The 23,758-nt window shown below is 41.2% G+C and overlaps 1 protein-coding gene across 2 annotated transcripts in view; it reads right to left on the reverse strand.

The window, feature by feature from the left end:
- Positions 1-23,758, reverse strand: part of GABRG3 (gamma-aminobutyric acid type A receptor subunit gamma3) — a 294,933-nt gene that overhangs the window by 14,586 nt on the left and 256,589 nt on the right. For both annotated transcript variants that reach the window (XM_082220126.1, XM_082220125.1), the window contains exon 6: positions 17,049-17,186. In XM_082220126.1, the coding sequence (XP_082076252.1) occupies positions 17,049-17,186 (138 nt within the window). The remainder of the gene's footprint in view (positions 1-17,048; positions 17,187-23,758) is intronic.

The raw sequence follows: 23,758 nt of genomic DNA on the forward strand, positions 1-23,758 counted from the left end.
TGCTAAACCTATCACATATTTGAACTCCAAGTAGATCCCAAGTTTGTGCTTAGGAGTATGAATATCTCACCTTAAATTCACACCCACACATCCATCACACACACAACATCTAAGAAGAATAGGGAACCTGTGGCCCTGTTTGGCATAGGCATTGGGTAGACCCACAAAAAAGTGGCTGCAGAGAAATCCAGGGGGCTATGTTATATACTGGAGGAGCAGGCTAAGCCTGCCCCCCCCCATGGCCCATGCTGGCTCGTAATTCACTGATTAAGCAAGTGGGTGGGACTAATTATCCTGGCAACAAGCTGGACCCAGAGGCTTCCTTTCCTGCCTGGGAAACAGGCTACTTTTCACATTGGATCCCAACACACAGGGGAATGCCAGCACGCAATGGGCCCACCAAAGAGGGTGAGATGACTTGTTGATATTAAGGGACCACCTAAACTAACCCAAACTAGATCATGAATCAGGTCCACTAACATACCGTCTTGCCCCGAAAGTAAGACATCCCCCGAAAATAAGACCTACTTCCAGTTTTGCCTCTCGCTGTAATATAAGGCGTCCCCTGAAAATAAGACCTCCCCGATAATAAGGCCTCCTCCGAACATATGGCCTCCCCAGAATATAAGGCCCCCGAAGCTACTGTAAGGCGGCTGACTCCTCTGGACCGTAGCGGTGGGTGCCGCCACGCAGCTCACTGATTGGTCGCAGAGCAGCCGGAGCTGTTCAGGCAGTGCAAGGTCTCTTTAAATCAGAGAGCCCGCGCCGCTGCCAGGACAATCTGCTGCCTGCTGCTCGCTCTGCCCTGATGGAGTCTGGCTGACTCACAATTAGACAATAAATGTGTGCTGTATTCTTCTTCATGGAAAAATAAGACATCCCCTGAAAATAAGACCTAGCGCATCTTTGGGAGCAAAAATTAATATAAGACACTGTCTTATTTTCGGGGAAACAGGGTAGCTGCAAAAATGGGTTGTAGGCTGGGTCTGCACCTTCAGTATTTGGTATTGTGCGGATAGTTCCTATGAACATTTGCGTGTTACTTGCAACTATCAATTTGGACAATACTGATCACCTATGAGAGCGGGTGAGGACAGCCTAAGCTTTGATTCATGAGCCAAGACTCCTTTGCCCAATGTATTAATTTCACTTTTATTTCATCTAAAGGTGCAGGTGCATTTGGTTATATTAATGTATATTTCCGACATTCTGATTTTGAGATTCTGCTATTGAAAGTGGCAGTCATCCACCTATTAAAGTTAATTTTATGGTGCCTATTTTGACTACCAGTTTGATTTGTTTGTTCTCCTTTTTCCTTCAAACCACGTGCAAAAGAATGAAAGAAAGAACCAACAAAAGAAAGAAAGGTTACAGGTGGGTTGGCAAATTAACCATGGAGCTTCAGGTCAAATGTCAGTTGGCAGGATGAAGGAACCTACCCATAACGTTTGTTATGCTCCTGTAAATCTTACTGATTTATTCCAATCATTTTTTAATACAGGGCAAATCTTTGCCTGTGGCTATTATCACACTTCTAGATCTTTTGAGAAAGGGTACAAAATGGTTTAGCCAAAAGTGTAAGACTGCTAAAAGATCAGTTGAACAAGCCTTAAGGAGATTACACCTTCCGATTTCGAGGAGGCTGAAGGAGCTTCAATAGAAGGAAAGATGATTAAAAACTTGCAATAACCTAAATGCATATCTGAAAAGAAACTGAAAGAAATAGCACTAGGCTGTAGAGCTTTATCAGATCATCAGTCATGGAGATGAGGAACAAGAGTCTAATTGCGTCTGGAGAAAACATTCTCAAAGCTTTAAAGAATGCCCTGGATTTTAATGAGGATCTAGTAGACTTACTTGACTTCTAGCAGTGGATTTCAGAGAAGAAGCTTGTTAAATTTCTGGAATCTCTAGCATTCAATAAGACCCTGGAGGTGGAGGAAGATAGTATTCCCACTGAATTATTCAACGATCATCTGGAGACTGGTGGCTCCCTATGAATGCTGAACATTTTGACTTTATAAATTACTCTGGAAATATACCATAGTGTGGGAGTATGAAGATCATGGTCATCATCTTTAAGAAAGGAGATGAAAAGACCAACCTAGCTATTAATGTGCTGTCAGCCTAATTTGTATTAATGGCAAAGTCATTTTCCTTCCTTAGAGGCTAGAAGGTTTTGACTGCGGCAAACAATATACTGTAAACCTCCCTGTGATCTTCAGATGAAGGGTGGTACATAAGTTAAATAAATAAAATATAAATAGATAAACAGCAAAGCAAGGATTATGTCAGAATTCTTGATTCCAGTTAACTATTTTTTATTTCAGGTAATCTTTTGCAAACCTTCCTGCTTTAAGAAGGGCAGTGAATATGCAGACTTTGAGACCCTGAAGGCTCTATAAATTGGTTCCATCAACGAAGAGTGTAGGCTAAATTATTCTCTATACTGTTGATTAAAGAGCACTAGATTAATCACTTTAAGCTACTGCTAATTGTTGTATTTGTTAAATGAAGACTGGCTTCTACAGATTAGTCAACAAAGCATAATGTGGCCACCAGAGGAATTGAACGGGGCTATATCTGGTGGTCTCCCCTCCTATTTTAATTGTTGTATAAATGGTGTTATTCTTAATTTAAGCAATGATAATCCTCCACACTCTATTGGCCTAGGAATATCATTTCAGTTATATGTATTCTCTCTCTCTCTCTCTCTCTCTCTCTCTCTCTCTCTCTTCACCCATGTGAACTTGAGATGTTTGTGGGTTGCACTCAAGAACTATTTGAAATAAGACTAATTGGCCATCACTTGTTAAAGGACACACACACTTACAGAGCACTTTTTTCTTTCTTATTTTTCTGGTAACCTGAAAACAATTTTGGAGAACGGGCAGTTGGATAATTCGACATGTTAGCTCTTATTGCTATTTGGGGATTCTTCCCCACTCTCTGAAAGAAATGGTTGATGGGAGCATCTTCAGCTTTCTGAAGAAAAGGCAAAGGGGGTGGTAAATGGCATTTTATGGCATTTTAAGCAGTTCTCCAGAATAGGCTTCATTCTGAGACCTCACTATTTGGAATATCTCCTTGCTAAGCAGATCTGCTGGTCAAACCAGCAAAAAAGTAAATATCTGTTAGCCAAAAGGGAAAGAAACATATGGGAGAAAAATGTGGCCTCTTTTGCATTTGCAGCTACAGATATCCCACAAATTGTTTTAATTGAGCATATGATGGATTGTTTTCATGAAAAAAAAGATATTGCACCTCCTTGTATTATAAGTTTATAAATGATTCTAATTTTATTACAACTGCTTCTTTAGTTCTAACCAAATGGTCAGAATATACAGGCTGAACTGGACCTCTTACCTCAGTAAAAGAAGTTTAATGACTGAAAAGTGGATGGAATATTTACAGTGGCTTTCAAAGGATGGAATTGCTCTCCAAATTAGACACCAGAATTGAAATGTTTCTGTCTTTAAATATTTGCGGGTTATTTTTAGAACTGCCGTTTCCCCTGGGCAATAATATTAGGAAGAAAAATGTGACATTTAGAACTGAAGTTGTACTTGGAGCTAGATGATGTTTATATGATATGAGTCAGTATCAAGTAATTTACATTTGACGCTATTTGTTCTTCTGCAGGCAGTAATCTTTCATTTCTTTAGGAGGGCACTAGCATTTCCACAGGCTCAAGGAAAATGTCAATGTTTTCTTGAATGACACCGTCTAAGGTTTCAAAAGTGGCCGCCTGTTTTTCCCCTGTACGTAGTCAAACGCCTTTCACCTTTTAAGTTGAAAGAGAGTGCTGAGCTTGGGAACGGTGTCTCTGAAATGTCTTTAAAGGTCCCAGTTGTTCTTTGGCTGTAATATTTACACTTATTGAAATATTAATACTTTAAGGATGAAGAGGTGGTTCCCAATATAGCACTTCCTTTGAATAGTTAAACGCCACATGAGGCTTAGAAATAAAAAATGCAAGGAAAGCCTGTCATAAGTTAGCAGCTTTCTTCTAAGGCTGTTTATTGAGTAGCCTCGCTCTGGGTGCCTCTGCTTTGCCTGCTGGGATGGGGGCCAGAGAATGATGGAGTAGACATGTTTGCTTCCCACTGTGATCTCTTACAGGGTGTTGGTGTCCCACGAGATTTTGCCTGCGTGCCAAGACAATAAAAGGCCTTGCTCATGTGTGTCTGGGGCCAGTTGGTCCCTTTCTCGCCCTGATCTGGCCACAGTGATCCATGCGACGGTCACCTCCAGGCTTGATTATCGTAACTCGCTGACCCAGAAACTCCAGCGGGTGCAGAATGCCGCAGCGAGGCTCCTTATAGGGTCCTTGCTGTGGGATCACATTAATCCACTGCTTTACCAACTGCACTGGTTCCCGGTGGAGTACAGGGTCAGGTTTACGGTGCTGGTTTTGACCCTATGCAGCCTAGGACCCATGTACCTATGGGACCGCCTCGTCTGGTATGTCCCGCAGAGGACCTTAAGTTTCCATTATCCTGAATCTTATTGCTCCAGAAGGTTACTTATTACTTAAGACTCCATTTCTCAAGAGAAACACTATCTTCTTGTCTGCACTTTCTGGTTCTCACCATATATGTAAGCTTAACCATGAATACTATGTCCCAGATTTTAGTTAACCATTCTCTGTTTGCTTGTTTGTTTTAAAAGGGGAAGTTTTGATGGGAAGCAAGACCTATATATATTAGGGATGCGTGCCAGGCTTGAGCTGAATGGGGTATATTTGGAGGAACTCCGGCACCAGGCTAGCATAAATTACAATTTCAGGATACATGTAGGCAGTTCTTATTTTTTTTGAACAATGGCTCTGACCACTGATCATACTGGCTGGGGCTTATGGAAGCTGGAGTCCAACAATGTCTGGTGCACCACAGGTCCCACACTCCATGTTCTACACACAAATGCATCCCCTGAAACAATTCATTTCACAGACGCTGCCTCTTTATTAGGATTCCAAAATGGCTGGATACTGCAGCTATTGTGAATTACATATCCATGCAGTTATGTATAAAACTTATGAATACTTACCTTAACTTGGGTGGTGCATAAGTAAAAATAAAAGTATAGGTAAACTATAGATAAAGGAGATATACTGACATATTGTTTCTCAAATGAACTCTAATGCATATACAATGTATTACTATGCTTTGGAACTCGTGAGATAAAGGTTAGATTAGGACATATTTTTTAAAAAAGATCACTTTTAACAAAATTGCCTCTCTGAAATCTGATTTTTATTACCTCTTACAAATTTGCAAGGTGTTTAAATTGAACCTTAAGGAAATGCAGATAGTTACCATGCAAACATGCGCAATGCGCATGAACCTGATTTGCTCAAGAGGATTTATTAAGCAGCTTTCAATTAAGAGAAAGCTACAGATGCACAAAGTCGACTAACTCAGTCTTCCAGTAAAATTGATCCTTCTAAAGGGGGCTCACTGACAGGAAAGAAAAATGAAGTCCTATATTTAAAAAGAGAGAGAAAGACAGGTAAGACATATGTTTCAGCAACAAAGCTTTCCTTCACTGTCTCACTACGATGGCTCCATGAGATTACTTTGCTAATTCTGGATTGATAAGGGAAACCAATAACTTTTTATAATGGTTTGATTTTCTGATGAGATTGCTCAGAGAGATTGAGCTAAATGCTTTATGGTGGAAGTCTCTAATAGGCAATGACTATTGAAATCCACCAAGATGGCTTGTAGTCCAATGGCTTGCAGGGGGCTTGATGGTGCATCTGTTTTGCAGCTCCAGGCAAACACCAAATCCCAGAAGATTCATTGACTGAACTCTGGTGGACCATCATCAGTGAGTGGTGACCTGTTTTTTACTTGATGGATTACAAGTTCTGTGTCCCTTTATTAAACCCAATAGATGACCACTATATCTCTGTGTTATTCTGTCTTGCTAGAATCTTGTCTTATGCCATCATTTTTCCTTACTTAGCCTTTGGTTTACTGATTCATGTCCACACAGCCACATCCAACTTGACTTATAGCGATCTGTGGCTGTCTGTATGCAACTTGCCTGATGCCTGAGTTCCTCCAAATATACCCCATTTTGCTCAAGCCTGGCACACATCCCTAATATATATATAGGTCTTGCTTTCCATCAAAACTTCTGCTTTTAAAACAAACAAGCAAACAGAGAATGGATAACTGAAATCTGGGACATAGTGTACATGGTTAAGCTTACACATATGGTGAGAACCAGAAAGTGCAGACAACAAGATAGCGTATTTCTTGAGAAATAAGTAATAAGTAACTTTCTGGAGCAATAAGATTTAGGATAATGGAAACTCATTTGTGTTACTTGGAAGTTTATGAAGATAATTTTTTATGTTCAGCTTTGGTATGGAAATTTGCTCCTATATGTTTGGTTCTAGTTAGTCCGTTTCCACAGTCATACCTCGAGTTGAATGTGCTTCAGGTTGAGTGTTTTCAAGTTATGCTCCGTGGCAACCCGGAAGTAACGGAGAGTGTTACTTCCAGGTTTCGCCTCTTGTGCATGCGCAGACGCGGCAAAACACGACCTGCCCACCCGCAGATGCTCAGTTGCATCTTACGTTCTATTCAGGATGCGAACGGGGCTCCGGAACAGATCCCGTTTGCATCCTGAGGTACCATTGTACTTTGATTTTACACGGCATCTGCTGTGCTATAAATAAATATATGTAAATAACAATAAGAAAATTGAAAACAAAACCACCACGCATTTTATTTTGCAGATTTAACATGTATTATTTGGTGATATATTGGTATGATAGCACATCATGTTGATAAGTAGTTTTCTCACTGATCTGCCTCTGTTGGCTGATCATTTCTGCTTCTCACAGTTACAGCTAAGGCAAAATTCTACTACTATAGTCCACTCGAACAGAGATTGCTGAGGAGCAAAGCATTGTGGGCTGCACCTCCATCCTTCCCTTGGCTTTTTCAACAATGATCTTTGTGGCAGCAGTGGTTAACTGACAGCATCATCCAGGGCATATTGTGTTCCTGCATACTGTAAAATGTATGCCTCAGATGCTAGGGTCAGCGCCTAATAGCAGAAGGTAGCAAGAAATAAGTAGAAATTGATGGAGCACAGCCTCCAAAGTGCTTGGGCTTGCATCCTTGAAGAGTCACTTGTAAAATAAGTAAGTTTGTTTTCCCATCAATATTTAATCCTGGCTTTCGTTGGTTTCTTGACAAAGAAGGGGACAACAATATGGATGGATGTCAAATGAAAACTGACAGATCTCTCATGCACACCCTCATTTTTTGTTTGCTTTTGCAATCTAATGGGGCTGTGGTGCATAATTCAAGTTAGAATGTGTCAGCTTCTCCCTGTTTTTTCAAAGGTGGACTGGTCAGCTTTATAAATCCATTCAGCATCCATTCAGGCCTTGTTGAGCTTTTTCTAGAAAGTCTTGGCCATTTTGGATTGACACATGAAAAACCAAGAAGAACCCACATCATAGACAATGTGAAGTGACGTTTGTGCGGACATATATAAGGTTAGGTTGCAGTTTTAGTCTCCTGTTATTGTATTAGTTAGTAGCCTTACTGAAAAGTCTGATACAGGAGCTGTAGAGAGGGCAAAAATATGGAATGGAAGCTATGGAAACCCCACTACCATGTGGTAACAGAGGAGATAGTGTGGATGGGGACTGATAGAGTGTCAGCATTGATAGAGAGGTAACAGAGAACCAATAGAAAGACCCCAGGAGCTTAAGAAAGGGGTCCTCCAGATTGTTTATTAAACATTCATCCTCATTTGCTTGCACAAAACTTACATAGAGCTAAGCTTACAGCCAGACTTGGCTGAGCATCATCATCATCATCATTTATTATTTATTATTTATTATTTATTATTTATACCCCGCCCATTTGGCTGGGTTTCCCCAGCCACTCTGGGCAGCTCCCAACAGAGTAATAATAATAATAATAATAATAATAATAATAATAATAATACTGCTATAAAATGTCAAACATTAAAAACTTCCCTAAACAGGGCTGCCTTCAGATGTCTTGTCAGGTAGTTGTTTATTTCCTTGACATCTGATGAGAGGGTGTTCCACAGGGTGGGCGCCACTACCGAGAAGGCCCTCTGCCTGGTTCATTCTGAATGGTTTGTGGGGAGGTTATATGACAATGGGCATTCGTCCTAACTGCTTGCAGGGTGTTTGCAATCTTCTCTCTAATCATTTGTTCATTCTATACATTTCAGAGCATTTTCCTGTCACTTTCCTAACTTCAAAAAGCGTGTTTCTTTTTTCAAGTAGATTTGTTACATTCCACGAAAAACTGGCAATTGACAGCTGCCCTGATATAAAACTAATGAGGATTGAGAAAACAGGGTTCTTTTTTCAAGCCGGATTCCACCAGATTCCACATGCCAACATTACCACCATCCGCAATTATGATTGAGATGCAGCAACCCATCTGGCGCAGAAAGTTACACAAATTGTTTACACTCTGATTCATCAAATGAGTATGAATAATCTCCAGTGGTGACATTACAGTGTAATTAGTCCTTCCAATCCAAGAATGATGCTATCATACCAGTGACCTAATGTCACAGAAAGATTCCGGTCTCTGTCAGTGTGAGACTTTGCCCTTCATTGGAATATACTTCACAGGAATATCTTTCTAATTTGTTTTTTAAGTGATTTGAAACAGTTACAAGATTTATTTGAAAATGTGGCATGGTTTGCAAAATCATCCATTTTTTATCATGGTCCAAATCTTTAACAAGTGAATAAAAATGTTGCTTGGAGCAGAATTATATTTAATATATTACTTTAATTATATTCCAAACTCTGAGGCAAGGGTTATTATATATGTTGTGTACAATTCCTAGCACAATGGACCTTTGATTCCCGATTGAGTTTTAGAGTTTGGTTTTCTTTCCACATCTAATATTACTAAAATTAAGTGGTCCCCCCTCCCTTTTCTCTCCCCTTTTTGGATTATGCTGTTTGAATGTTTACGCATCTAGATGACCTATTTCTCCCTGCAAATACAGCTAACCAATTTATTCAGAAATGCTACTTTGGAGGGATAATGAGGGCATTCAGGTTTGTATTAATGACTGTTTGAGGTCATCTGTTTGAGACAGATCAGTCTTAGCATGTAAAAGTTCAATGGTCATATTGCATGATAGTTACTTTATTATTCTTGCTATTATGAAACACCCACAACAAAATGATAATTTCCTTTTATGGAAGCTTGGGTGGTCCATTTCAGCAGCGAGACATCTTTGAGGTACATTTAAACTGCTGAAAATGGGCCCACACTTTGGCCCAAGCCGAAACATATCTTTGTCCATTGTGGATGAAGTACGTGTTGGTTAGGCAACTTCGCTAAGCAACTTCAGCCCTATGCAGAATCCATCGCTTCACACGTTACTAACTCCTTCCAGTTCATAGAAACAATAAAGAAGCAATACCTACATCCCGATGACCTACTTGTGAGCTTCGATGTTGTATCTCTCTTCACTCAAGTGCCCATTAATGAAGCCTTGACAGCCATTCAAAACAAATACAACCCCCCCAAATACATCCTGGACCTGACCAACCACTGCCTAACCAACACGTACTTCATCCACAATGGACAAAGATACAAACAGATAGAAGGAGCACCTATGGGATCACCCCTCTCACCGGTCATCGCAAATTTGTACATGGAACACTTTGAAACCAATGCTTTAGACAAGTCAGAACACAAACCCAAACTTTGGCTCAGATATGTTGACGACACCTTTGTAATTTGGCCACACGGGAAAGAAAAACTAGATAGCTTCCTCACACATCTCAACAGCCTACACCCCAAAATACAATTCACTATGGAAATAGAAGACAACAACCAACTCCCCTTTCTTGACGTCCTAATCTACAAAAAACCTGATGGCTCCCTAGGACACACTATCTACCGGAAAAAAACACACACCAACCGCTACTTACATGCACAATCACACCACCACCCTGCACAAATAAACTCCGTAGCCAAGACTCTCATCTCCAGAACCAAACGCCTGGCTGACAAAGACCGCTTGACAACTGAGTTACAGAATCTCTCAAATGTGTTAATCGCCAATGGATACCAGAAAAACAGGGTTACGAAGCTAATCCAAAAAGAAACACCCCCCAAAAACCAAGACACAGAAGAAAACAATGGCATGGCCCTCCTTCCTTATATCAAGGGCACTACAGACAAAATCAGCAAAATCCTCCATAAACACAATATCAAAACAGCCTTCTGCACCAACCAAAAAATAGCCAATATCCTCAGAAACCCAAAAGACAAAATGCAGCTGGAAAACCAAGGGGTCTATGAAATACCCTGCAAAGTCTGCCCAGCCACGTACATTGGACAAACAAACAGACGAATAAATACACGTATCGCAGAACACAAGAATGCCGTCAAAAAAGAAGAAAAAACTTCCTCTCTTTTCCAACACATGAAAGAAACAGGACACGAAATTAATTTTGCAGATTCCAAATTGCTCTTTAACATGGAACATCACCACAAGAGAATAATCATGGAAGCCATCGAGATAGAGAAACACCCTCACAACATGAACAAGCGTGACGACACGTCCCGCCTGCCAGACATCTGGAAATTAGCCCTCCCCACAAAAACCGACACCAGAACCAGAGGCACACAGAACGCCGTCACCAATCAACCACACCAGACCCAAACCCAGACCCTCTCCACAGACATATTACAGACTCCATCCAGTAGCCAAACTATAGTGGCACCTCCGGATGCTGCACCCCCCTGCAATCCCTACACAGATCTGGCTGGCACAAGGCACAAAACCACAGCTCGCCCCTATACACGAAGCCAAGCCAGAGCACAACTAAATGCAGCACAGCCATCTTCTCAGAAAAACTCTTCACAAGCTCAAGAGGTCAAGACACAAAAGCTTTAGCAACTAATCTACACTTAATGACCCACCCAGTGGTATTCAGAATATCACTCATGAAATCACTCAAGATATCCCTCAAGTAATTAAGGAACAAAAGAAGAAGAGGCACACTAATCTAGGAACTTCCTCTCTGCCCAGAACGTTGGAGGCTATACACCACACCCCTCAACAGTATTTATAGGAACTCAAACACCAGATTCTGCTCTGTTCCAGTAACAAGAAGCCGAAAGCACCAGCCTGAAGATGACGAGTGAGACCTCGTCGAAACGTCGCACAGACACCCCGACTCTTACACGGGAAGACACCCGAAGACACCAAAACCTGCATTCCTGTACCCGTGAAAATCTACGAAAGCAAATATATATATATATATATATATATATTCAAATTGATTTCTTGTCAAGGGCTTTACAGCCGATCTAGGAGAATTTTGAAAAATCCTACTGCAAATTCAATAATATTCATTCAGATATTTGAGGCTTTAGCCCCATATGCGCAGTTGGCAATAAACAACTGGTCTTGTGTTTCCAATGAGTCTCACTTGGGTCATTCAATAATAAAACCATGAAGTTTCACTGACTGCTGCAGCCAATATGGTTTAAAGTCCCTGATCATTGACCATGGTGGCTGGGGCTGATGGGAGCTGGAGCCCAGCAACATCTGGTTTCTCTCAGGTTTCCCACCCCTGTTTTAGAATAACATTGCTGAGTGTCCTCAAAAGCATGATGGTCACTGTTCTATGCGCTAACCCTTACTTCCAAGTTCATTCACAGCTCCTAAATGAGATACTGGACTCGTGGAAGGTCATTGTGGAAAACCTTAGAAATGTATGAAATCAAGTGATACTGTCTTACTTCTTGGTAGAAAGGTATGGATTAAGTTAACTATGTTTTCTGTTTAATTTGCAGTGAAAAAATTCAGTGCTCCAGCTAGGGCTGGGCCTTCCATTTACAGCACTCTTGAACCACTTTAAAAGTTATGGTTTCCTCCATAACTGCAGTGTGTTAAGGGTGCTCAGGATTGTTAAGAGACCCCCTAGTTCCCTTCACTGTGCAGGTGTCGTCCCCCCCCCACACTTATGCATGATCGACTGTGTATATGTGTGACACTGGGAAATAAATTATTTAATTCAAACCCAGAAATGGCAGGAGAGAGCTGAAGAGTCCTCAAGGCTTGCAAGGAGATGCTCCCTGGAGCCTGGAATGGATGTCAGTGTTGGCAAAGGAGGCCTGAGGCACAGCGGGGCTTTGTTTTGGCTGCTCAGCGACCCCGCCTAACAGCTGACAGATGGAGTAGCACAGTCGCAACCACTTTCCCACACATCCTTCAGACTCCACCCAGCCCAAGAGCTTCAACTCAATATATTTTGGTCTGGATTGGGGATTGGGCACTGGAGGCTTTTAAAGAGAATGCTCCCTACTTTATGGGATTTCAGTTATACGCATGGAGGCCAGGAATGTTACTGCCACATAAGTGGGGGGGGGGTGCCTGTACTACAACTCTGAGTTCCCTGAGAAGAGAGATGGGTTGATAAAACTGCTGTGGAAATTATAGCTTTGTGAGGGAAACAGGGGTCTCCCGTTGACAAATTGCACCCTTGACAAACTACAGCTCCCATTATTCTTTGGGGGAAGCCATAGCTGTTAAAGTAGTAAGAGAGAGATTTAAATGTATAGTATGTATAATATGGGTGGTCCATATTGTTAAAGCTATGGTTTTCCCAGTAGTGATATATGGAAGTGAGAGCTGGACCATAAAGAAGGCTGATCGCTGAAGAATTGATGCTTTTGAATTATGGTGCTGGAGGAGACTCTTGAGAGTCCCATGGACTGCAAGAAGATCAAACCTATCCATTCTGAAGGAAATCAGCCCTGAGTGCTCACTGGAAGGTCAGATTGTGAAGCTGAGGCTCCAGTACTTTGGCCACCTCATGAGAAGAGAAGACTCTCTGGAAAAGACCCTGATGTTGGGAAAGATGGAGGGCACAAGGAGAAGGGGACGACAGAGGACAAGATGGTTGGATAGTGTTCTCGAAGCTACAAACATGAGTTTGACCAAACTACAGGAGGCAGTGGAAGACAGGAGTGCCTGGAGTGCTCTGGTTCATTGGGTCACAAAGAGTCGGACACGACTAAATGACTTAAACAACAACAACAAATGGGTGGACTCTAGGGGTAAAAAAAAAAGCGGTAAAATGGACTATAGTTTCAATTTTACAACTCAGCCAACTGCTTGGAGTCGAATTTAAATGTACGTGAACACCAATTTAGACTCATCAAATGGATCTGTTAAAAAAAGTTAACCTCAAAGATGCTACTGGCACATGCTGTAGTTTTCAAATCATGCCATATAAAAAGCCCCGCAATCCCCAGAGTGTTTATCCTTTTAAGAGCATTCATGTGACAGGAGTTTCCTAATGTGCCATCAGGACTCAGTGGGAGACACTGTGGCTTTGAAATATGTCAGGCACATGTGTAAGTAGATGAGACCAGTTAATATTCATAAAATAAATGTCTCTAGCACATATGGCTGTCTGGTTTTGTGACAGATCTGTATGAAAGCCAATTAAGAAGTACATTTTTTTAAAAAAAATATTGCGTATATATGTATGCTTATAAACCACTTCAAGGTTTTTTGACGAGGAAGCGGTATATAAATTATATTAATAAAATGTATGTATGTATAATATCATATAGTGTCTATTTCCTTTAGCACACAATTTCCTTTATCAATCAATTTCCTATGAAATTGTGACATGCTTGAGCAACTAATGGCAGGCAATTGACGCAGGGAAGGAGCTAGGCCAATTTCCACAGATTATCACAAAAACCATGCAGTGATAATTCACACAACAACATCCTGTACTTCCATTTAAATGGAAACTATTGCTTATAATAGGGGCAGTGCTTTAATGGTTCAGAATATGATGTTCCACAGTAATAGTCCTACTGTCAGAAAAGCCATGTGGTCTGCAAACTTGAAAAAAGCAGGGAGGAGTTAACAAAACAAGAACTTTTTAATGTGCAAAAACTGGTTTGGGACACCAAGGTAAAAAAATGAGAACCTGTGTGCCCTAAATGGTATCATTCCTACGCTTGCATTATTCAAGCGATCTTATTATTCCTTTTCTCTGCTAACCAGACATACATATATTTGGGCATGCCCCCATAAATTACATCTATAAATTCTAGTAGTTTCACACATAAAACTCTTTTGTAGCGCTGAAACGAACTAGTCATTTCATATGCATGGAAAACATTTCAGAATTCATGAATGTGAATAAATACATCCACTCGGTTTGCATAGCTGGTGGAGAAGAAGAATTCATGTCCTTCGTTGCTTTTTAAAGCTTTATTTTACAACTTTGCTCTTTGGGCATTGTCTATGATTTCTTCATGCTTGGACAAGGCTCAGCCATTTGTTTTCAATTATTTTAACAATACATCATGGATAAGAAAAGAAACAAAGACACTGGTCCAGGTAAAAGTGAATTGCTTTCAGAAGGACTTGGGCTGCTATAGTAGGCACATTTTTGTTTATTGAACAATCTGGGTTAATATGCATATAGGCTTGAAGCTATTGGTTGCATCTATTTTACCCGCAATAGAGCTGATGGGTTATAGCCAATAGAGATGGACAAATCAGTTAATTTTGGCTTCTCGATTTTCCCTATCTTAAATTCAATCCCATACATTTCTGCATACAATCACTTCTTGGGAGCAATTTCAAAGACATGTTTTAGAATGCAGTCATGGTGCTGCTCCAAAAGCTAAAAGAAAGAACGAGGCAGCCCTCAGACCATTCTGTAAGTAAATCTCAGGCCAATGATCATGTGGCTTAATATCCAGATCAATGTTCTGATCTGTGAATGGAAGGTTTGCTCCAAACACGGAGCAAACTGGAATCTTCCTCACCCTTACTTCAGAGGCATCAACACACAGGGCCTGTAAGTGACAGGGAGGAGGAGAATACCCCCTGCTTTCAAAACGCTAGCCTCCATCTTGGTACAGACATACAGAGCTCACGTTCCAGGTCAGAAACACATCCTTACATCCTGGCATTCAAATTTCCTCGCAAAACGTTAGAACGCTGCTTTTATATTGGCTTCATTTGTTAATGATCACTTCAACTGAACCATATAATCACAAGATTTAGTAATATGTTAATTGCATTTTAGCGAGGAAATGGTCTTTAACCACAAAGATGCATTATTGATGTGAATGGGGAGCCCATAAATCATTGACTTGCAGATGGGTGTTTTGTTCTTTCTGTGCAATGTGTCCCAATAGGGAAAGCTTGATCTGTTTAATTTCATCTTTGAAGAATCCATCACTTCATATTAAATTAGCAGACTGTTACTGAAAATGCATGGCTGTAGGACTTGCCGTGACATATTGATCCATCTAACATACTTCAGAGTCATTTATAACTTTTAGATGGTGCTTAGCTTGAATGAGATTTTCAGTCTACCAAGTGCAGCAGATATTTCATTACACAACATTAGGTTTAAGTCCTAGGAGTTATTCGCAAGGTACTTTTTGCTACCCATCAGCTTAGGCTCAGTAGCAGTCAGTGGGGCAGGGTGGGATGAGGTTGGGCTACTTAGCAGGCTTCCCCAATGCCAGAGTTGCTTTGGGTTACCAAGAAAAGGTGGGTGCTGCTGCTGCCACCGAATTCTCAGGAGGAACCAATGATCACCCAGCTGCTAATCCGAAATATCACTACAGTCACACAGGACCTGTCCTCTTCTCAGCGATGTGCCTGGCATATGCTATTTTAATTTCCTCACTCCCAGGTGACACTACATCGAGGGTCCAGAGGGATTGTGAGAACATTTAAATGGACAGTGCCAACGTCAGCGTTAGACTTTTTCTTTTTTCTTTCTTTTTTGCTGATGGTGCATCATCCTGCCCCTCTTAAAGTAAGGCCAAGCTGGGAGGGTGCAGCAGTGAAGCCCACCACTTCAATTCCATATACAAGCTCTGCCATGTATAAGAAATTTCATATTAAATCATTGTATGCATATGCTCTGAAAAAGACCTACAGTTGAAGCATGTAGGACATTTATTGTTTGCATTAATGCCTTGGGAATTCCTTTGTTCGTTTGTGATATTCCCAGCAGAGCTGGGAAAGCCCTTTTGATCCTGATCGTAGTTAAACAACCCCTAAACACATCTTGTCCACAGCCCACCACACAGCTCAGCTTTGCCCTATCCTGGCCAAGCTCACAAAGACATCCTTATGCAGCTCACACACAGCACATAGAGGGCAAGCATCATAAGAACATAAAAGCATGTTGTTAGATATGTCAGCAAAGGTCTATTGGTACGCCAACTATTGAGCTGGGATTGGATCTTGATCCGGTGCAATGACACCATTATGATGCAGTCCACCGGTGTCTGGGTTCCAATGACTAGTGCTAGGAGATCTCATTAGACTAGGCTATTCAACTGGGCATGACACTTTCAGCAGGGAAATGCTTCTGTACAGCAACAGACTGTGTATGAGAATCCTAACTCTCTCCTTCAATGTGACAGATGGCCAGGGCTGTCAAGCTGACAACACAGAAACATCCTGCTGTGTCTGACCAATGTCCATTGGATCCAGGATTTTGTTCCAGCCGAAACCAGCCAGATGCCTCTGGAAGCATACACCTAGGACACAAAGATGGTTGCCATGCCTAGCATCTGGTTGTTGAAGGCATACTATCTCCATAAATGGAGCTTCATTCATTGAGCTTCCAAGTTTGACATTTATCCAACACTTTAAAAAAAATATGCACCAAGGGCCATCACCACAGCTTGTAGCAGTAAATTCAGTAAGTTAATGGTTTCCTGGGGAAGTATTTTCTCTTATTCCACGGCAAGGGAACCTATGAACCTGTTGGACTCTAGCTCTTATCAGCCCTGGCAGTCATGGCCAATGGTCATGGATGATGGGAGTTTGAGTCCAACAATGTGTGGACTACTAAAGGCAATGGCTGCCCGCTACTTTTCAATACTGTGCTGGTTATACTGACCCACATTTCACATTTCTTGATCTAGGAAAGGGCTGTGCTGAACCCCTAAACCTTCAGGCCAGAAAGTGCATAGTTATTGCATTGTACCTACCTGCAGATGTTTGCACAATATCAGAGGTATTTCTGAGACCCATGAAGTCAAACTGATAGAGTCTCCAGGATTTCTGGTCTGCAGCTTCTACTGAGTTTTTTCTCCATCTATAAATCATTTCTTCTTGAGGATAGCCATCTGTAAATTAAAAGTTTTTTATCAAATGCATGGTAAACATTCTACAATGTTAAACTTTTGCATTAGATTTGTGTCACACTTTTCATATAACTTTGGAATAATTTTTAATACCTTAGGCTGCAATCCTATGCTCCACTTTTGAGTAGAGATGTATAGGATTTCGCAGATTTACAATGCAACCCAATGCATGTCTGCTTGGTGATGTTTCCTCCCTTTTTAAGTGGGCATAGATATGCAGCCTTAATGGCTCTTCAACATTATTGACTATATATACCGTAACTCCAGTGCAATCAATTGTATACGACTAGAAAAATGTTGTTGTTGTTACCATTCTGGTCATGATGAATTTTTGAACCAAGTCAGCTTTAGTTTCATGTGATACCAGAGTTGCCACTGAAAATTGCTAAGATCACTTAGGATGCTTTTGAACTTCTCAACCAAATTTGTCTCCAGAATTTTGATTTCTAAATCATCTGGTCTCTCAAGTAAGTGAAACCAATGTATAGACCAGACTTCCTCAACCTCGGCCCTCCAGATGTTTTTGGCCTACAACTCCCATGATCCCTAGCTAGCAGGACCAGTGGTCAGGGATGATGGGAATTGTAGTCTCAAAACATCTGGAGGGTCGAGGTTGAGGAAGCCTGGTATAGACATTCATTCATTCATTCATTCATTCATTCATTCATTCATTGGCTTGTTTGTTTATACCAGGCATCCCCAAACTTGGCCCTCCATATGTTTTGGGACTACAATCCCCATCATCCCTGACCACTGGTCCTCTTAGCTAGGGATGATGGGAGTTGTAGTCCCAAAACATCTGGAAGGCCGAGTTTGGGGATGCCTGGTTTATACATACCCTACCTCAAGGCAGCTTACAGGTTCTAATTTATGTACAGAGCCCTGTCTGTGCATAGTTACATGCCGGTGGGGTGGAACTGCAATGCTGCTTTCCTAAAATGGGTTTACCAGGATGGAGAGGGGGAAGCAGCGGGGAGGTTGGTGTGGTTCAGGTGCAGTGGTGGAGCTCTGCCTCGATTTTCATTTTAATATATATAGAACATATAACACATAAAATATATAAAAATATCAAAGCAGTTCACAATAATATCTATGTATAATTAAAAAAAACACAGTAAAACGTACAATCAGAGACCATCGAATAACAGTTGCAGGAGGATAGCAAATCACCATCATTCCACTAAAACTTATGGATATATAATATTTAAAGTTCTAAAGTGTTTGTTCCAACACACTAGCCTTCTGGAAAATAATTATAATGGTGGTGGTGATGATATTATCCTTCTTTTCAGCACAATTATTCATCACCACATTCTAATGAATTCTTCCTTTCTTTAATCCATTGTCTCAAGTAACATTACAGCATGAAAGATGCCAACAACATGTTAATCTGTGATCTCTTTAAATCTACAAGTGTTTTTGGAGGGCAGCATTCATTTATTTTCAATCAGTGTTCCAGAGTCACAGTTATCACAGATTTTCTTTTTTTCAAGTGAATGAAAACTGTTTATAGTTTCACAGTCTACTGATTGGCAAGACGGCCGAGATGATAATTTACTGTTCTGTCAGGCAGACTATTTTAAAGGATTCATGGTTAAGCAAGAATTAATCTTCAACGTGTCCACAACTTCTAGAAGAGTGAGTGATTTTAGGGCTCAAAGTTGTTTCCATTTTCAGTGGAAAATTGCATCTTTCTCTTGTCATTCATTAGTTGGTCCAGTTAATGGTTTGGCCTGGTCCGTCCTTCGCTGGTCCCTAAATGATCACCTGTAGGAGTCTGTGGGCTCACAGTTCAGTGGCAATCGGGTGGACAAACCCATTTTATGAAACAGCATTCCCAAGATTGTGACTGCTTGGAAAATGAAACTCCAGGTCTTGCAAATAGGAAACAGTGTAGAGCCATCCATACACACAGTCACAAGACTGTTTTTATGTAGTCGGTTGTATGATGGGTGGCAGAACTGAGCCCTTATCTGGTTTCCTTTTGGCAACACACAACGGTCTCATTTTCAGCCTTCCACCCAAGCCACGGTCCAGAGCCTGCCATTATCTCTTGTGGGATAGCATCCTTAGTATTGGCATTAAGCTATTTGATGAGCACACCTCCTCTCTCCCATTGGCTCTAATGGACAGAAGCAGCAGTAGCCAGAATCCAGTCTCTGAGAGAAAAAGACTAGATGGCTCTGGCACATAATGTTCCTTCTACTTTCTGGAGGCTTCCCATTATTTCCAGGGTGGAATCTACACACATAAAAAACTCTGTGAAAATGCTTATATATAAAAAAAAGAAGTTTTGAAAAACACATTGAATTTTGCATAGCTCACTGTCACCATCTAGGTGCCACGTTTGTATATTGCACTTGACAGCACATTTAAAACACATTTTATGTGCAGCTGTGTAGCTGAGTCATAGGTTTTCATGCATATCTTTAGCCCTGAAAAGAACTGGGCTCCTAGGGTGAAGGAAGCAGTTACCTAACCCTACCAGCATCTAGCTAGTCTTTGAGCTACTCCAAGGTTGTCAGGTTGCTGTGAAGTGCACAGGTGCCATCCATCCCAAAACTCCATGTAGGTAGTTAAGGTAAAGGGACCCCTGACCATTAGGTCCAGTCGTGGCTGACTCTGGGGTTGCAGTGTGGCGCTCATCTCGCTTTATTGGCTGAGGGAGCCGGCGTACAGCTTCTGGGTCATGTGGCCAGCATGACTAAGCCGCTTCTGGCGAACCAGAGCAGCGCACGGAAACACCGTTTACCTTCCCGCCGGAGCAGTACCTCTTCATCTACTTGTACTTTGAGCTGCTTTCGAACTGCTAGGTTGGCAGGAGCAGGGACCGAGCAATGGGAGCTCACCCCATTGCGGGGATTCAAACCACTGACCTTCTGATCGGCAAGCCCTAGGCTCTGTGGTTTAACCCACAGCGCCACCTGCGTCCCTTATATAGGTAGGTAGTTATACGTCACCAAAAACAGAGAATACAGACTGCTTATTTGTACAAAAATATGGAAATGTAGAGATAATTACTATAATGTAAATAGAATATAGCACATCTCACCATGATGCAGAAGATAGTCACCTATTGACTGGTGTGCTTATTCATTCCAGATGCTAACCACTAATGGTCCCTTCAAGGCCCTAGTTATCTTTAACTGCACTTTGTCCAGACAACTGTCCAACAGAGGATCCATTCAAACAGAGGGTTGTCCCTGCAGAGAAGGACACATTCCCACCCTGAATCCATGGCAGGTCGTTAGCAGATCCTGTCCTGGCACCTCAATATTTTACATAGGAACATAGGAAGCTGCACTCAAGACTCATCAATATTGGCAGTGGATCTCCAGGATCTACTTCATCCCTGCCTGGAGATGTCAGGGATTGAACCTGGGACCCTTTGCACCCAAGGCAAATGCTTTACCACTGAGCTACAGCCCTTCCCCTGAACATTTTGTACAGTTCACAAAGAAGCAAGGGATGCTTTTGTGAAGGGCTGGCACATTCTTCTCTACCTTGTTGTTTCATTGTGGCTTGTTATTACCATACATAATGAAAGATAGCATTTCCCCTCCGCCAAGTACTTGCCCATTGGGCATTACCCTGACGATATGCATAATTACCCTTCCTACTATATCCATAATTCAGCACCATCCAGTCCAAAAACAATTATGCACATGAGCACCAGGTGTAATGGAGACAAGACTATTTCCACTCAGTTGAAATTAAATGTTCTGTTAAATATTATTCACCTTCCTTTGAGTGTGAGAGGGCTGCACAGGCATGCTGGGTAAACAACACACAGCAAAGCCCTGGCAATATTTCTGCCTTGTTCACAATCAAAGGCTGTGCCGATGAGCTCCTGCCAACTGTGGAAGGCTTGCTGGGTTCATGGATTTCATGTATTTATTTGCAATCATTTTTGATATCTTGCTGGCAAATGATAGAGATCTCAACTTTTCTGCAGTAAGTATAAAGCCGTTTGTGTGGTGGGTGGCCAGTCAAAATGTTAATGAGAGAAAATCCTGCCATTCTTCCACTGCCATGTTTTCCATCTACTTGATCGACTCATTTGTGGAGCTAATTCAAATGTTACTACCCCACATGAAGCCTGCTGAAAAATTATTCTCTGTGGCAGCGCCACACAACAGGCATGTAACGTTGTCTATTCACCACACTGATTTTCCACATTCCACATTCCCCACATTTTCTAGGGTTATTTAAGTTTAAGAGGCTTAAGAAAATCCACAGGTGGAAAATGCCTGAATAAGAACCCACTAAAATGGTTGCAAGCCTTTGAGTGGTTCAGATCTCTTCTACTCATGCTGCAGATAGCACGGGATTGGCGAAAGATGAGGATTCTTTTTGTGGTTGTTAAAATCACAGGCTGGATGTTGTAGTCACAAGTCTAATAGCTTATCCACCCTTTTGTTTCCCCCACTGCTTTCCCCCAGGGAAACCCGATCTTTAACAATGAACAGGGGTACCATCTTCTCAAGTTGACTGAGGGGCCCCGACGCAGCTTCTTGACATTGCATGTGCAGCATTTTAAGGAGCAAGGGGGCATTGCTGAATGCTCTCTGAACATTGAGAAGGCCCGACCCCTAAAAAAAAACAATTGTGGGGGGACGACAGGACTGCCTGGGCTCCTAGGAGCTGGCTTATATGGCACCAAATCAGAACAAACAGCAATTGCGGTTGCCGTTTGTTCCAATTTAGAGCTAGCAAGCAGGTTTTCCAGGAGACAGTGGCAGGGCAAAGACAAAAGTGCTTGAACCTGTGCCTAGAAAGTGGGCTAAGTGGAAAAAACTACTTTGACTCATGCTTTCTAAGCCCCAGTCATGCAGAAGTATGGGTGATCCTCTAATTTATGGACTTAGTTCCAAGATAGAGATTAGAAGCTGAATAAGTCAGTCCCAGCAAAGCACTGGGTTAATTCATAGAGCCATTTTCCATAAAAGAAGATGGCAAACTTATCAGTTAATTAAGCAGCCCTCTCTCACCCTCCCACCCACAAACCCATCTAAACCCAACTCAGTCACTAACATTTTAAAATTCAGAACCGGGCAATGGCTTTATTAGGATCTACCAACATATGAGCCAGAATGATATGGCAATTAAGGTATCCTGGGACACAGTCTTTAAGCTATCATGCACCTAAACCATTTATTAATTTTAATCCATTCAAGTATTTGTATACTGTTTCTCATTTTTTTAAAAAATGAGTAAATCACAAAGCAGTTTCTAAAACACCAACAGGAAAATTAAGCAATATAATAACAAAGGGCAACATTTAAACATTTGAAACAAAAAAAGACAAAAGATTTAAAAAATATTTTTAAAAGATAAATGAATTGAAGAGGGTGTCCAGCAATTGCTGTAGATAGAGGAATTTGTCTGGCTTTCAAGAACCAAGGGAAATTATTTAACCAATGAGGAACAGTGAGTTGTAGCTTTATATATATTAAAATGTCACTATATAATTATGTATAAACTTTTATGATTTAGAAAGTACAGGAACAGCAGCCTTATAGCAGCAAAAGAGCTATTAAGTATAAAATACAATTTTTGTATTATTTTTTTTATTACAAATTTCCCCTGAGATTAACCTGCTGCAAATAGCTGCACAATTTTCAAGGAAACACAGATATTTATCCTATCCCCTTTTGCTTCTTTTTCATTACAGTAAAAATTGAGGTCATACATTCAGCACACCTCCCTCAGCTTCTTTCAGTGTATTTCAGTCAATATATTTTAAAGAAATTTAATGTCCTTTGCCCTCTCATTGAAACATTTTCGATGGAAACTAAAGCTTTTATGCAGAAGTAGAGGACTGATTTTGACTATATAACTTCGTGAAGTGAAGTGATAATCTCTTGACTTCTCTTCCTCCTGTGGAGGACGATAAAATGGATGAAGTCAAGAAATTATATAGGCTCCACTGCCACCCCCAAACAAATCACCAGCACAGGAGCTGAAAAAAACATCTTGGATTGTGGCAAAAATAAAAATGAAATTCCAAACAAAAAATAATAGAATATGGCATTCTTCGGGCTTAGTCCAATGAATGTTCCTTGCTACTCAATGTCATTGCAATCAATGGGACCTAAACATCCGGTTCTATATTGTGGTTCCACATTTTTCAGTGGGGCTGTGATCAGGTCTACCAGGAAAACATTCATAATTCAATTCCATTGCAATCAGTCATCATTGCATTGGGTTGGAAATCATCTATTGGTCAGCAGCTCATTCATGACTAAATTCCATTGCAGTCAATGGTCCCACTTTTGCTCCACTAATTTGAATGCCCACTTTTGCTCCACTAATTTTGATGAGACCATGATCAGGTCAAGCGAGTGGCGTCTACTTGAGGGTCTTGCACGCTCCCCGTGTTTCAATGGTGCCTGAAGTTGTTGGCTAGAATTGGCTAGTATACAAAGGTTACTAGACGTCCCCGTTTCCTGGGGACAGTCCCCAGATTTACAAATCATTCTCCATACAATATCCATTGAAGTTGAAAAGTGTCCCTGGATTCATTGAAAAAAATCTGGTAACCTTATGGTATA

This window comes from Podarcis vaucheri (assembly GCF_965113315.1).
Source record: "Podarcis vaucheri genome assembly, chromosome: 4".
Lineage (NCBI taxonomy): Eukaryota > Metazoa > Chordata > Lepidosauria > Squamata > Lacertidae > Podarcis > Podarcis vaucheri.